The sequence below is a fragment of the Paramormyrops kingsleyae genome, chromosome 14 (assembly GCF_048594095.1).
Source record: "Paramormyrops kingsleyae isolate MSU_618 chromosome 14, PKINGS_0.4, whole genome shotgun sequence".
In the NCBI taxonomy this organism is placed as follows: domain Eukaryota; kingdom Metazoa; phylum Chordata; class Actinopteri; order Osteoglossiformes; family Mormyridae; genus Paramormyrops; species Paramormyrops kingsleyae.
The window spans coordinates 16,896,489-16,908,019 of NC_132810.1; the positions used below are offsets into that span (position 1 = coordinate 16,896,489).

Here is an 11,531-nt window from a genome sequence, read left to right on the forward strand (position 1 = left end):
TGTTCACTTGCCTAATATATAATGACACATTTGATAGGTGCCATTGTAGAGAGACAATCAATGTTATTCATTTCACCTGTCAGAGGTTACGGCTGACCGGCGGTGATGTGTATATATATACAAACACACACACACACACGTGTGCGTGTATTTTTTCCCCCTAGACACACACACACACACATATATATATATAGACTGGGTACATCACCCATTAAACTGAGGAAATATAGGTAAACGCCGGAGGTGAGCTCATGGATGAAGGGATTTCCCAGAGGAAGGAATGAACCATGACAGCTGTAAAGGGGCACTGAAAAACATATAATACATACTCACGGTTGTAGTATGATGAAAAGTCCCAATTTACGTGTCATACGTACTAATTACGGTTGATCCTTAACTCAGCATTGATGCCTTATCGTTATAAATTCACATGGTATTTTTCAACCTAATTCTGTTAAGAACACATGAGCAGTACGCATAGATTGAGCTTTCTGGATTTGGTATAGCCCAGTGTCAGCCCGGACAGTTTGTAGGTTTTAACGATTTTAAACGTTAAATTGAGGCTACATGTTGAGATGACTGGACTTTTTCTGCACAGTCTATATATGTTCTGTACTGCTAAACGGTTTTTTCTGTCTTGAGCTTCCTCCATAAATTACAGTATGCTAATCTCGTTACAATCTTAGAAGAATTTCAAAGTCCATTTATTAATCTTCAAAGCGCAACTGACGCCATTTTGAGTCTTTCTATCAGGGCAGCACAGTTATGAAGATGACAGTAAATACGGAGCCAAAATGAAGGGCATTGAACACAGTTTCATAACCTGAATTTGCTTTGTAAAGCTTAGCCCCAAGCGGACACAATCAGATGGGTAGTTCCACTGCACCTTGAGGGGGATGTCACATCTTCGACCAAGAAGAACATAGCCAAAGTAAATATATTTAATACATAATATAACTCACAAGGCTCATATTCTAGTTACGACACATGCATTTTTAAATGTGGGTGAACTGTTCTTTCTGCTAACAGCTTAAATTTTGTACAATATCCCAGCGTCCCCCATCCTGCCATTGGTCGCGCCCACACTCCAGCTGATCGGCCTTGGCTCCCGGTGCGGACCCTCGGACTGTCCACGGCCGTATTTGCCCTGAATTAGCACGGTTCATACTGCCTCTCTTGTAGCGGCCGCTCGTCTCGGGAAAGCACTCCGCCTTCCTTGGTTATCTGGACCAGAAAGCCCCTAGTGAGGCAGGGTTCTCTCTTTTTGTCCACGGCTGGGCGAGGAGCCTCCTCACAGCGAACAGGCCGCTTCCTCGTCCCCGGTCTCGCCTGACTACGCCTGCCGTTTCGAGCGATGGGGGACACGGGCAGCGAACGCAGCAAGCCGCCCAGCATACCGCCCCGCTGTCCTTGCGGGTTCTGGGGGTAAGGCGCCGGGGTCCGCGGCGATGGCTGGACTGCTAATGCTATGGGGCTAAGATGGTGGGAAAAGCCCCCATTGTTGTGGAGAAGCATCGGCGGCTAGGCCGGGATGGGGGCGGGGGACCTCCTTTACGTGGTGATAGGGCTGAAAATCTGCGCCTGTGTCCGGCGATCAGCTGTACAGTGTCTAACCAGGCCGGGTAGCCCGGGTTTACTGTCCTTAAGTTGCGTGTTAATGTTTATTTCCCCCTGGCACAGCTTAATGTCAGATATCACAGCGTGTGTATATCTAAAGCTTTCGGCTTGAGGCGTTTTTCGGACACACGGGCTGCTGCTCTGTATAGCACCAATTTTTTTCGGTATGTAACTTTATATGGTAATTCCGGTTCCTTCTCATTAATGGTTATGCGCCAAACATATGTTAAACATTATGCCCCTAATCAGATTTCTGGCAGCTTCATTCACGGTCCTGTTTGTTACTCCCTTTCTTAGTGTCAGTTTAGTATTTGTCTACCTTATTTTTACGTTTTCCATGTCTGTCACGGTTTGAAGACCGTCCCTGGAATGCTAGATAACGCAGGGATAATGTCGACTTTTAATGACACCAAACTGGTCGAAAACTGCCCTCTAGTTTCCGCCGTACTGTAGGAAATAGCCTTTAAAGAACTGCAAACATGGAGGGACTGGCCTCTCTGGTCACTTGTGTGGGCTTTAGCTCTGCCTGTTTGCACACTGAGTGTGTTCGCAGATAGGGCCTTTTCGGACCTGTATATTGTCTTTAGGCTTCTCGCCTTGGTGAATTAACGTGTGGGTCGCTATGCAAAGACTGGCGAAAAGCAGCATCTTTGGACCTAAAAGGCGTTTTTCTTGCCTTCTGGTAACTGGCGCCCTTAGTCCTCCACAGGCTGTTTGTGGCTAGTGGGACCGAGGGACTGGGCTCTCGTGCCCTCAGATGTGGTGGCTGGGGCTGCGGTGTACTTTTGATGCTGGTGGGACTCTCTTTCCCTTTACCAACACGTGAAGCAGATTAACTGGCAGGCCAGCACATCCCATAAATGCCAGACGCTTGTAGGGACCTGGAGACAGTCTCTCTCTAGTGGGGTGTCTGACTTGACACGCTTGGCAGGCAGTGGCAGTACGTGGTCAGACGTGTTCGCACAGCTGTGCCGTTTTGGGGGTGGGGGGGGGGGCTGCTTGGGCAGTGGGCTCAGTGGTAGGTGGGGGGTGACGAGTCATGGAGACCAGTGGTATTGCTAGTGAAGGGGTTATTTTTGGATCTTGGGAACCTTGTTTACCACAAAATGTCGAGTTACCTTTTCGGGTTTAACATATAAACTTTAAAGCCCCCCACACCCCCCATGGCGTTTTCTGTCATCTCCGTACTGCAGGACCCTGGAAATTCCCCTGTGACTTCAGCTTCTCAGTGACAGGCCATTTGTGCAAGGGGTCCAGGATTCCTAATGTAAATATAGTGTATTTTAAAAGGTCCCCTAAGTCCTTTTGCACCTTGACCATGGTGCCAGAGTTACATCCTGCTCCCGAGGTGGTTAGTGCCTCGTGAGGGTTAAGCACCGGGGGCTGGTTCTCCAGCTTCAGCTGTCCCTATATTAGCAGAAAGCATGCAAGCGGCTTTGTGTGTGTCTCTCCGGTGCAGAGCCGACGCCCCCCGTTCTCGGCCCACCGCTACGTGCCAGGGGCCTTCTCTCGTTCATTCTGCCGTCGATGTTACTTCCATGACTCTCCCATATCGTTAGTGGCCAGATGGTCTGCCTGGGCAATTTGGCTGTGTCTCTTTGCCTCTAGGGGGCGCTGTCATGGGCCTCACCGGGGATTGGATCAAGTAACTTATTGTTTTGTTTGCTTGTGTGCCCCCCCAGCCTTTCTCTCCCCTTCCCCTCTCGGTGGAGCGCGTGGGCAGCCTCGACCACTTGATTGGTGCCCTCCCCGCCTCATGAGCCTTAATTACGAATGACATTTAACAGGAGATGCTAAATGAATCCTGCTCTGGCTTCATTATCGCCATGCAGCCCTGGGCTTGATTGGCTTGGAGAGAATTGGAGGGGGAGTTGTTTGCCTGCTCCCTCTTCTCCCCCACTTCACACTCCTTCATCTGGGAGGTGCTTCCTGTACCTTGTGGGTCCTGCTCTCCTTTGGGGGTGGGAGGGAACATCACCTGGTCTGTTTTTTTTTGGTGGTGTTCTTTGTTTCGGGGTCGGGGGGTGCGGATAAGGATGTGCATGTACCCACACAATAAAACCGGAGACAACCAAGATGGATTCTAATTTCACTGCACATTTGGTCTGCCCCTTTGCGATCTGTTAAACAGACGCACAAATATCTCCACACAGCCTGCTCTGTACTGGATCCCAGCCTCACCCCGGTGAGGTTTGGCCGTGGCCTCTGTCCGGCAGGGAGGTGCTCAGCGAAGCGGCCTTTTCTTCGCCTGCTTATTGGTCTGGGGAGAGATCAAGGCTTCAGCTACATGAGGCCTGCACCGCCGATTGACTTTGACTAATGATCTCCATGGGCACGGCCGAAAATAACCGCTGCTGGCGCAGACCAAGGCTTTCGGGCCATTATTGGCACCGCACGGCACTCTGGTAACCAGGGACTCAATTAGATCGGTGCCAGGTTTAAAAGCCTCGTAGTTGTCTGACATTGCATATTCACGGTGTTGCCGTGCATCCGTGTTTGGAAATGTTTTGTGTTACAGAAATGTGCACCGGATTTGCCAAATTTCACATGCCTGGAAAAAAAAACGACCAATTTCTTGTCGGTGATGAGAGATCCGCTGCTGTCTCTCGGAAGTAGGTCAGCAGAGAGCGAGCCGGTTATGAAAATGGACTTGTCACCTGTAGGTTGTCAGTTTGTGGACCCAGAGCGGCTCTCCCATCAGACCCTTGAGAAGGGTGCCTAACCTGAATCAGGCCAGTGAAGAACCCAGATGTGTGTAGTTAAAAATGGTTTGGGGCGAAAGTGTCAGCTGAAAGTGTGGAATTGGTTGGCCTTCCGGTGTGCAAGTACAGCCTGGGCTATAGTAAGGCACCACGGGAGGTGGTGATAAGCGTAACGTCGCCCAGCGCTTGGGGGGTGGCCTTTGGTGTGCTCTTGTTTCTTTGTGTCACGTCAGGGTTCGTCCCGCTCTTTGCGTTTTTGTGCGATGCTACCCGATGTTTGTGCCTGTCAGGTCTTTCCCGTTCAGGACCCTCGTTAAGGACTCGTGGGCGGCCGGGCTGACAGCCCCCGTGCCTAGTTAAGGCAGCGAGCGCACTCTCCTAGAATCTCCGTCTGACGCCGCCCCCACACCGCTACTGCCGATTGGGTTTGGGTCTGGGGGTGGGCGCTGCTGCGCGGTGCCATTTCCAGCCTGCAGTCGGAACCGATCTGGGCAACACGGGGCCGTAACTCGGGGGTCGTGTGCCAACTGGGGGACCAGGCAAAAACGCTGTGGGCAGACTGGACTGGGGCACTGGCGCTGCATGCGAGGAGCTGTCCGGATGTGAGAGGGTCTGTAACAAGATGTGCAGTGAGTGTGTTTGTATGTGTGTGTGTGTGTGTGTGTGTATGTGTATGTGTGTGCGTGAGCCTTGTTTATAAGCTCAGTAAAAAGCCCCGGAGAATAATCTCACCGTCAGTTGTCAGTTGTCATCTTTTTTGACAGTGGTGGCAGTTTCAGTGCCTGTGGTTTGCTTGTCAGGGGCTGCTTTAGTAACCCTGTGTGTTTCGCTTTTTAAACTCTGCCCAGGGTTACGTCTCTGCTGTTTCCCAGACGCTAAGGCTTCCCGTCTTTGTGCTCCGTTGGGATTTCTGTGGGTTAAGTCTGTGCTCTTTGTTTCCTAATCAGCACACAGCGCCGCCTTTCCCCTCTCCGTGTGTTTTTGTGCGTGTTCCCCCCCCCACGCTCCGCTCTCGTCTTAAGAAGTCTGCAGTGGAGTTATTTTCATTTACAGTTAGTGATGTATAAATGCATGTAGAGATTTCCACTCGTTAAACCAGACACCCCCAGCCCCTCGCCAGAAGCATGCGCTTCTCTGGAGCGCCCTCTGCAGGAACCTCGTGTAACCTCTCGCATGGCTTTCTCTTTGCCAGGTCCAGCAAAACGATGAACCTGTGCTCCAAGTGTTTTGCAGGTAAGTTTTCCGTCCCCCTGTTTATCGAGTCCTACTCGGTAGACGGCAGCTCTACCGGTTTTCCAGAACATGGCGGGGGTGGGGGGGGGGGGGGTGGTTATTTCTGCTCCTCGGATGTAGGGCACGGCTAGGTGCGGGCTGTGTGTCATGTGATGCCGTACGTCCCTCCCTCCAGTGCCCCTGGAGATGTGGACAGATGGAGGTTAGGTGGAGCGATGTGGGTAAATGATCCAGGCTGGCTGCGTCGTGTGTCCTTTACGTGGCAGTGCAGCCAGATCCACGTGCTGTAAGATCATACAGCACACGTGTGTAGTTCTGTAACCCTCCAAATATGGCCAGAAATGTTACTTATCAAAGCAGGTATTCTGTCAAAGACTTTTATACGTTACTCTCCCCTAAGCTTATTTGATATCGGAGTATATGAAATGAAATATGTACAGTGTGGGGCTGCGATGAGAGATTTGAGGGTCTGATTGTCACTCCCTTGTGTCTAGGAGGCCCTGGCTGTGGCCCCCCCATGGGAAAATGGCCCGAGAGCCAGGCTTCGCATTGCTGCACTTTTGGGGCAGGCTTAAGTGTCCCGCTGGAATCCGTCACCATCTGAAGCGGAGCGTGGGTTATAAATGACCATGTGACTGCCCGGTGTCAAGTTGGGAGCGGAGACACTGGCCCCTCCAGGCCCGCAGTCTTCTGAGGGCACTTTGTTCCCAGATATTTACATTTTTTGGTCTAAGCAGTCGGTCCCGCTGAACTGGGGATGGACCCCATTCAGGCTCAGTGGCCTGAGGTTCATGGGGGACGATGGTGGGCCGTTTGGCGGGCCGTTCTGAGCTCTCATCCCCACACTGACGCTGTTTTTATGTTCTCAAAGCCCTCTGAGGTCAGGCCTCTGAATGCGTTGTAAATCTCAGTTCCCCCACGGGCGGCCGGGGCTGTGAGACCGCGCGCTTGCGTGTGTGTGTGTGTGTGTGAGAATGTGTGTGTGTGTGAGAATGTGTGTGTGTGTGTGTGTGTGTGTGTGTGTGTGTGTGTGCTGTGCCCCCTCCCGGCTTTCTGCACGCACAGAGGGGTAGTTCCACTTATAGCCACTCTGTCAATAGGCAAATTGTCTGCCTGCGATGGAGAGGGGGACGTGCTTCCCCTTCAGGCCTCTCTTTTGCCAAATATCTCATGTCCCCCTCCCCCCCCCTTCCCCCAAGGTCTCACTCCTCCTATCCTCTGTTTCCCACTGTCTCCCTCCCCAGACATCCAGAAAAAGCAGCCGGACGAGGACTGCACCCCAGAGCCCGCCCCTGGGACTGGCGGCAGCCAATCAGCAGTGTTCTGTAGCGAGACGAGCAGCAGCAGTAGCCAATCCCTGACGTCGGTGCCCTCCAGCTCTGAGGAGCCGTCGCCTGAAGCCTTGGGCCTGGCGCCCCCTCCTGCTCAGGAGGGTGAGTACGCCAGCGTGCCGTCCATCATACTCAGACCCCTCTGGAGGCCGCCAGCCGTTTGTTCAGACGGTCTGATTAGAGTAACGAGCTGAAATCCAAGCCCCTAATTAGCCGAATCAGGTGTGTCGATACTGAAATATAATAAGCGTCTGGAATGGCCTTCTGTTCTCGGGGGGGGGGGGGGGGTGAGAGGGGGCACTCAGCTGTTCCGTTTACCCGTCTAACAGCATCTCATCGCCGGCAGACACACACCAACCCCGTGATGGCGAGAGCAGCTCTGGCTCCTTGCTTCAGAGCTAGAGATCATTGAGAAACATAGTCAGGTCCTTACAGATGTTCATATCGCAGCCCTTTTCATAATGGCTCCGCCCACAGCCAGCTGCCTGCTGTTTCTTATCCCTCCCGTTACCTACAGGTAACTTCTGCCCTGGCTGTGATTTAACGGCGGGTCGCAGGGGGGTCATGCTCAGTGGCCGTAGTCACGCAGCCCATTATGGCCCTAGCTTCCTCTCTCGTGCTTCAGGGCTTTAATGACCCGCGAGAAAAAAATTGTCACTTTTCTGCTGCCCCTGCGCTCTCCTCACGGTGTCCCTCTCCTCCTTGCAGGGATCTCCAGTACAGACACAGCCTGCGGCACGCTATCCACGCCCACGAAACGGACCTTTGACTCTGGTACGTTGCTGCGGCTCTCAGCCACGTGCTGGATCTGTGATGAGTGAGGTCTGTCCATGGGGTGGCCGCTGTAGCCATTAATATGGAGGAGATTTGAATTATTGTTTTCCAGTTTGCGGTTATGAGAATAATAGGCATTACCGGGACAGTCAGCCGGTCCCTCTGCGTCTGTATGTAAGAGTGAATCCAAACCGGGTTGATATTGTCACCGCCAGGCCGCAGTCACATGATCAGCCAGGCCAGGGCTTCTAGATCTTTCTCGATGGACCTGCGGCATGTCCTGACAAACGTTTAGACTGACCGAGGTCCGTCCCTCCCACAGCCTCGGGGTCGGAGAGCGAGGCATCGCCGCAGAAGCGGACACGGCCCGACGACGAGGAACCGCGAGCCGAACCCAAGCAGAAGAGCCGGCGGCGCTGCCACCGCTGTCAGAGCAAGCTGGAGCTCGTGCAGCAGGAGTTGGGCTCCTGTCGCTGCGGTCAGTCTCAAGGAGAGCCGCTCGCTTTAGCCCAAACTCCAAAGTCTGTCACCCGAGTGGCTCTTCTGGAAGGTTCTGTGACTGCCCTCTTCCCACCCCCCGCAGGTCACGTGTTCTGCATGCTGCACCGTCTGCCTGAGCAGCATGACTGCCTGTTCGACCACCTGGGCCGTGGTCGGCAGGAGGCCGTGCTCAAGATGGTCAAGTTGGACCGCAAGGTGGGCCGGTCGTGTCAGCGCATCGGAGAGGAGTGTTCCTGAACGGCGACAGTCTTTTCCCCCACCCCACCCCCCACGCTTTCCCCAAGCCCCACCCCCTTCCACAGACAGACAGATGACATCGTGGGGGCCTTTCCCCCTCCACCTCAGACTGTCCCCCACTGCACATCGCATCTCCCGCCAGGCACTGCTTTGACGTGGTACAGCGGCCTGCGCCCCTCCCCTGACCTTTGACCTCTGCCCACTCAGCCCTCGCCTGTCAGCCTTAACTTCTCCCCATTTTTTCAGTATGAGGTCAGGGGTGGGGTTGAGGCTGGCTGCCCTGAGCTTGTGGGAAGGTGGCTGGGGAGTGGACTGCTAGTCCTCGCCTCCTCCAATCCCCACCCCTCTTCCCAGGCTTAGCCCCGCCCCCCTGCATGTCACATAGGCCACCTCAGGTCCCTGACTAGCAGTCTTACCCAGTCTGGTCATGCAGGGTCACCTGGACGATCGCCTGCTTGTCTCAGGTCTGGATTGGACCTGGAGAGCAGCCTCTTGCTGGCTCGTGGAGTCCACCTGTCCTCTTGGTGCTTCATGCTTCCGTTGGGGGTGGGGGGGGGGGCGGTCTTGTCAATCTGCAGTTCAGACTGTAGCCTGCAGCACTCTAAGGCTACGGGTGGACTGAGACTGATCGGCACAAGTGTGGGTGTGTGTGCATGTGTGTGTGAGAGACTGGGGGGTGGAGGGGGGTGCTATCCCAGAAGCTGGGTGTGGCTGGGAGGCCTGGGGCTGTCTGGGTTCTGGCTCAGAAGGACTGGTCCTGGACCATCCTCCAGTATGTGGCCGTTAGCGTGGGTGAAGCTCTGCACCCCAGTGATGCCAAGGCCATGCCCCCAGGCTGGCCTCTTTGGCTCGAACCCGGTGCCGTTGGCAAGCGGCTGAGAGGGTGTCAGACTGCGGAGACCACACACACAGTCATGGTCTTCCAGTCTCCCTCATCACCCTCATAACACTTTATTTGTTCTCAGTGATGGCTGCCATACCCCCCCCCCTCCCTGCCTTAATTTCCTCAGTGGCACCCCCTTCCTCTGTCAGGTGTCCTGCACCCTCATCTTCACTCTCGCACCTCTCTGCTGTTCCGATTCCTGCACGCCCTCTTGCCCGCCTCCTCTTTGCAGACCGGGGGTAGTAGAGGGTGTGACGATAAGGGGAGGGGCCTGTGGAGGGGGGGCTGTGTTGGGGGGGAGGGGTGTCCACGAGTGCTCGAGTTTTCAGGTGCTTTTAATTTGAAAGCTGTTTTCTGTTCAGATCCGAATTTAAAAATGCAGGAGCAGGACGAGTGTGAGCTCCCATCCAGAGAGAACTGCTACATGTATCCTTATTGTTTCAGATTTACTTACAGTAGAATTGAGCCGCATTTTTAGTTTAACATTGTAAAGAAAAAAACACAAAAGACAAAAAAGACTATTCTGTATCTATTATTTTGTTCCTTTTCTTTCTTTCTTTCCTCCCCCTTTTTGCTGAACGAGAATAAACTGGATTAGAGGAAGCGTGGTCTGCGTGTTTTTTCTGTTACGCCTCGGGTCTGTCGTTTCTGGGGTTTGAGGTGCCGGCGCCCCCTAGTGGCCATCGCCATACTGGTCCAAATGGTGACCTAAACAAACAAATGGATACGGGGCAGGGCAAGCAGAGATGATACCTCCACCCCCTCATGATGCTGCTTAACGTTGCCCCGAACACCTCCAGTGTCTTCCCCGTGGGCAGCCCGGAGAAAAGCGGGAAATCGATTCTTCTCTTATGCCGAAGTGATGATGGGTCCGGCCTCCTGTGGGATTTCGTTCGTGGCTGTAATGTCGTATTCGCCAGCCCTGATGTTACCGCTGGATGCTAACCCTGTCCTCGGTCTTTTCCTCATCCTCTGGTCTGGACGTCCTGCCGTAGAGCGGGCCGCTGGTTTGGGAGCAGCCGGTTGGGGTTTGTGTCCCATGTGAGGGACCCCTGTTTCGATAAGCCCGGGTAAGATGCCTCACTGGGCCAGCATCACTGGGCCACACCCCAGCATAGTAGGACAGTCCTCTTGTGGTCAAAATGACCTTCGTAATTCTGAAAGCCAGTTGCAGTGCTATGTTGTGTGTGTGCTTAGGCATCAATGTGCAGCGGCCGTGTGCTTTGTGTGACGTCTGCGTGTTGCCCTGTGGGGTCGCTCCATCCCCGGGTAATTTATTCTTACCTGTGGTGGTTCTCTTGGCATGCAGAGGTGAGGGGAGGGGACCCACGCTCGATCAAACGGCACCTTCAAACGCTGGGCTCGCAGCCAGCCTGTTCCAGATCAGCCAGACAGGAACCCCCCCTCTTGGCAGTCTCCTGAAGGGTTCATTCTGGGCGCAGAGGAGCCAGCTGACAGCCGTCTCTGTCCCCTCATGGGTGCATGTACCAATGCATGTGCCAATGCTCATCAGTGGGGGGCAGTATTCATGAGACTGATCTCGGATTTAACCCACGGTTCTAGGTGAAGGGTAGGTGTTGCTGGGGTGATCTTATGTAATATTCTCGGAAAAGATTACTTGCACATGCGTAGATCAAGTTTGACGGGACTCTAGCATCAGTCTGTGTGCCTGGCTTTGAGATTGAACCCCCCCCCCCCCCCCCCACATCTTGTGGTGTATAATGTGGAGGGGTACCTTGTTCTCCACATTGATCCAGGCTTTCTTCTCAGACTAATGGCGTCTTTCAGAAGGTGTTTGTTTAATGATGGTGTTGATGCTGCTGTTGGCGTCGATGCCAGTGCGGATGGAGTTCCCGCCGGGCCAGAGCAGTACAAGGCGGGGGTCCCATTCATTTGCTAATGCAACAGAGGGCAGCGGTCCGGGCAGCCCACAGGTAACTCGCGTGGTCTTGGAGATCAGTGGACCCTGATTACATTTTCCCGCAGTGGCTTAGAAAGCAAGCATGTAATTACATCCCTGACACGCTAATGTCCACGCTGCTTGTCTTTGTGTATCTTATTAAATGCTACGGGATCCCAGAAAGCATTTCCCGCTTTCATGAGCCAATTACCTTTCTCAGATGCCAGGATTCGTCTATGGTTGCCTTGCAGCAAAACCGGCATTGTAACTTCAAACGAGGTTGACGACCTTGGGCGGTGTGAGCGGGTTTCTCGCCGCCCTAATGGATGCGTGTTACTGTACGTTATTCATCT

At 53.6% G+C, this 11,531-nt stretch overlaps 1 protein-coding gene across 6 annotated transcripts; it reads left to right on the top strand.

Annotated features, from left to right (window-relative positions):
• The first annotated feature begins 1,057 nt into the window (after window positions 1–1,057).
• Window positions 1,058–9,881, top strand: zfand3 (zinc finger, AN1-type domain 3). Of its 6 annotated transcripts, none has more exons than XM_023793008.2 (6): window positions 1,058–1,425; window positions 5,512–5,552; window positions 6,797–6,985; window positions 7,592–7,657; window positions 7,980–8,135; window positions 8,241–9,881. In XM_023793008.2, the coding sequence occupies exons 1-6, from the start codon at window positions 1,355–1,357 to the stop codon at window positions 8,393–8,395; spliced, it is 678 nt and encodes a 225-aa protein (XP_023648776.1). In that variant the 5' UTR covers window positions 1,058–1,354; the 3' UTR covers window positions 8,396–9,881. The 6 variants fall into 6 exon arrangements, with proteins under 6 accessions (XP_023648776.1, XP_072554819.1, XP_023648803.1 ...); XM_072698718.1 differs by lacking the exon at window positions 1,058–1,425 and adding an exon at window positions 3,632–4,368; XM_023793035.2 differs by lacking the exon at window positions 1,058–1,425 and adding an exon at window positions 3,634–4,349.
• Window positions 9,882–11,531: the final 1,650 nt, after the last annotated feature.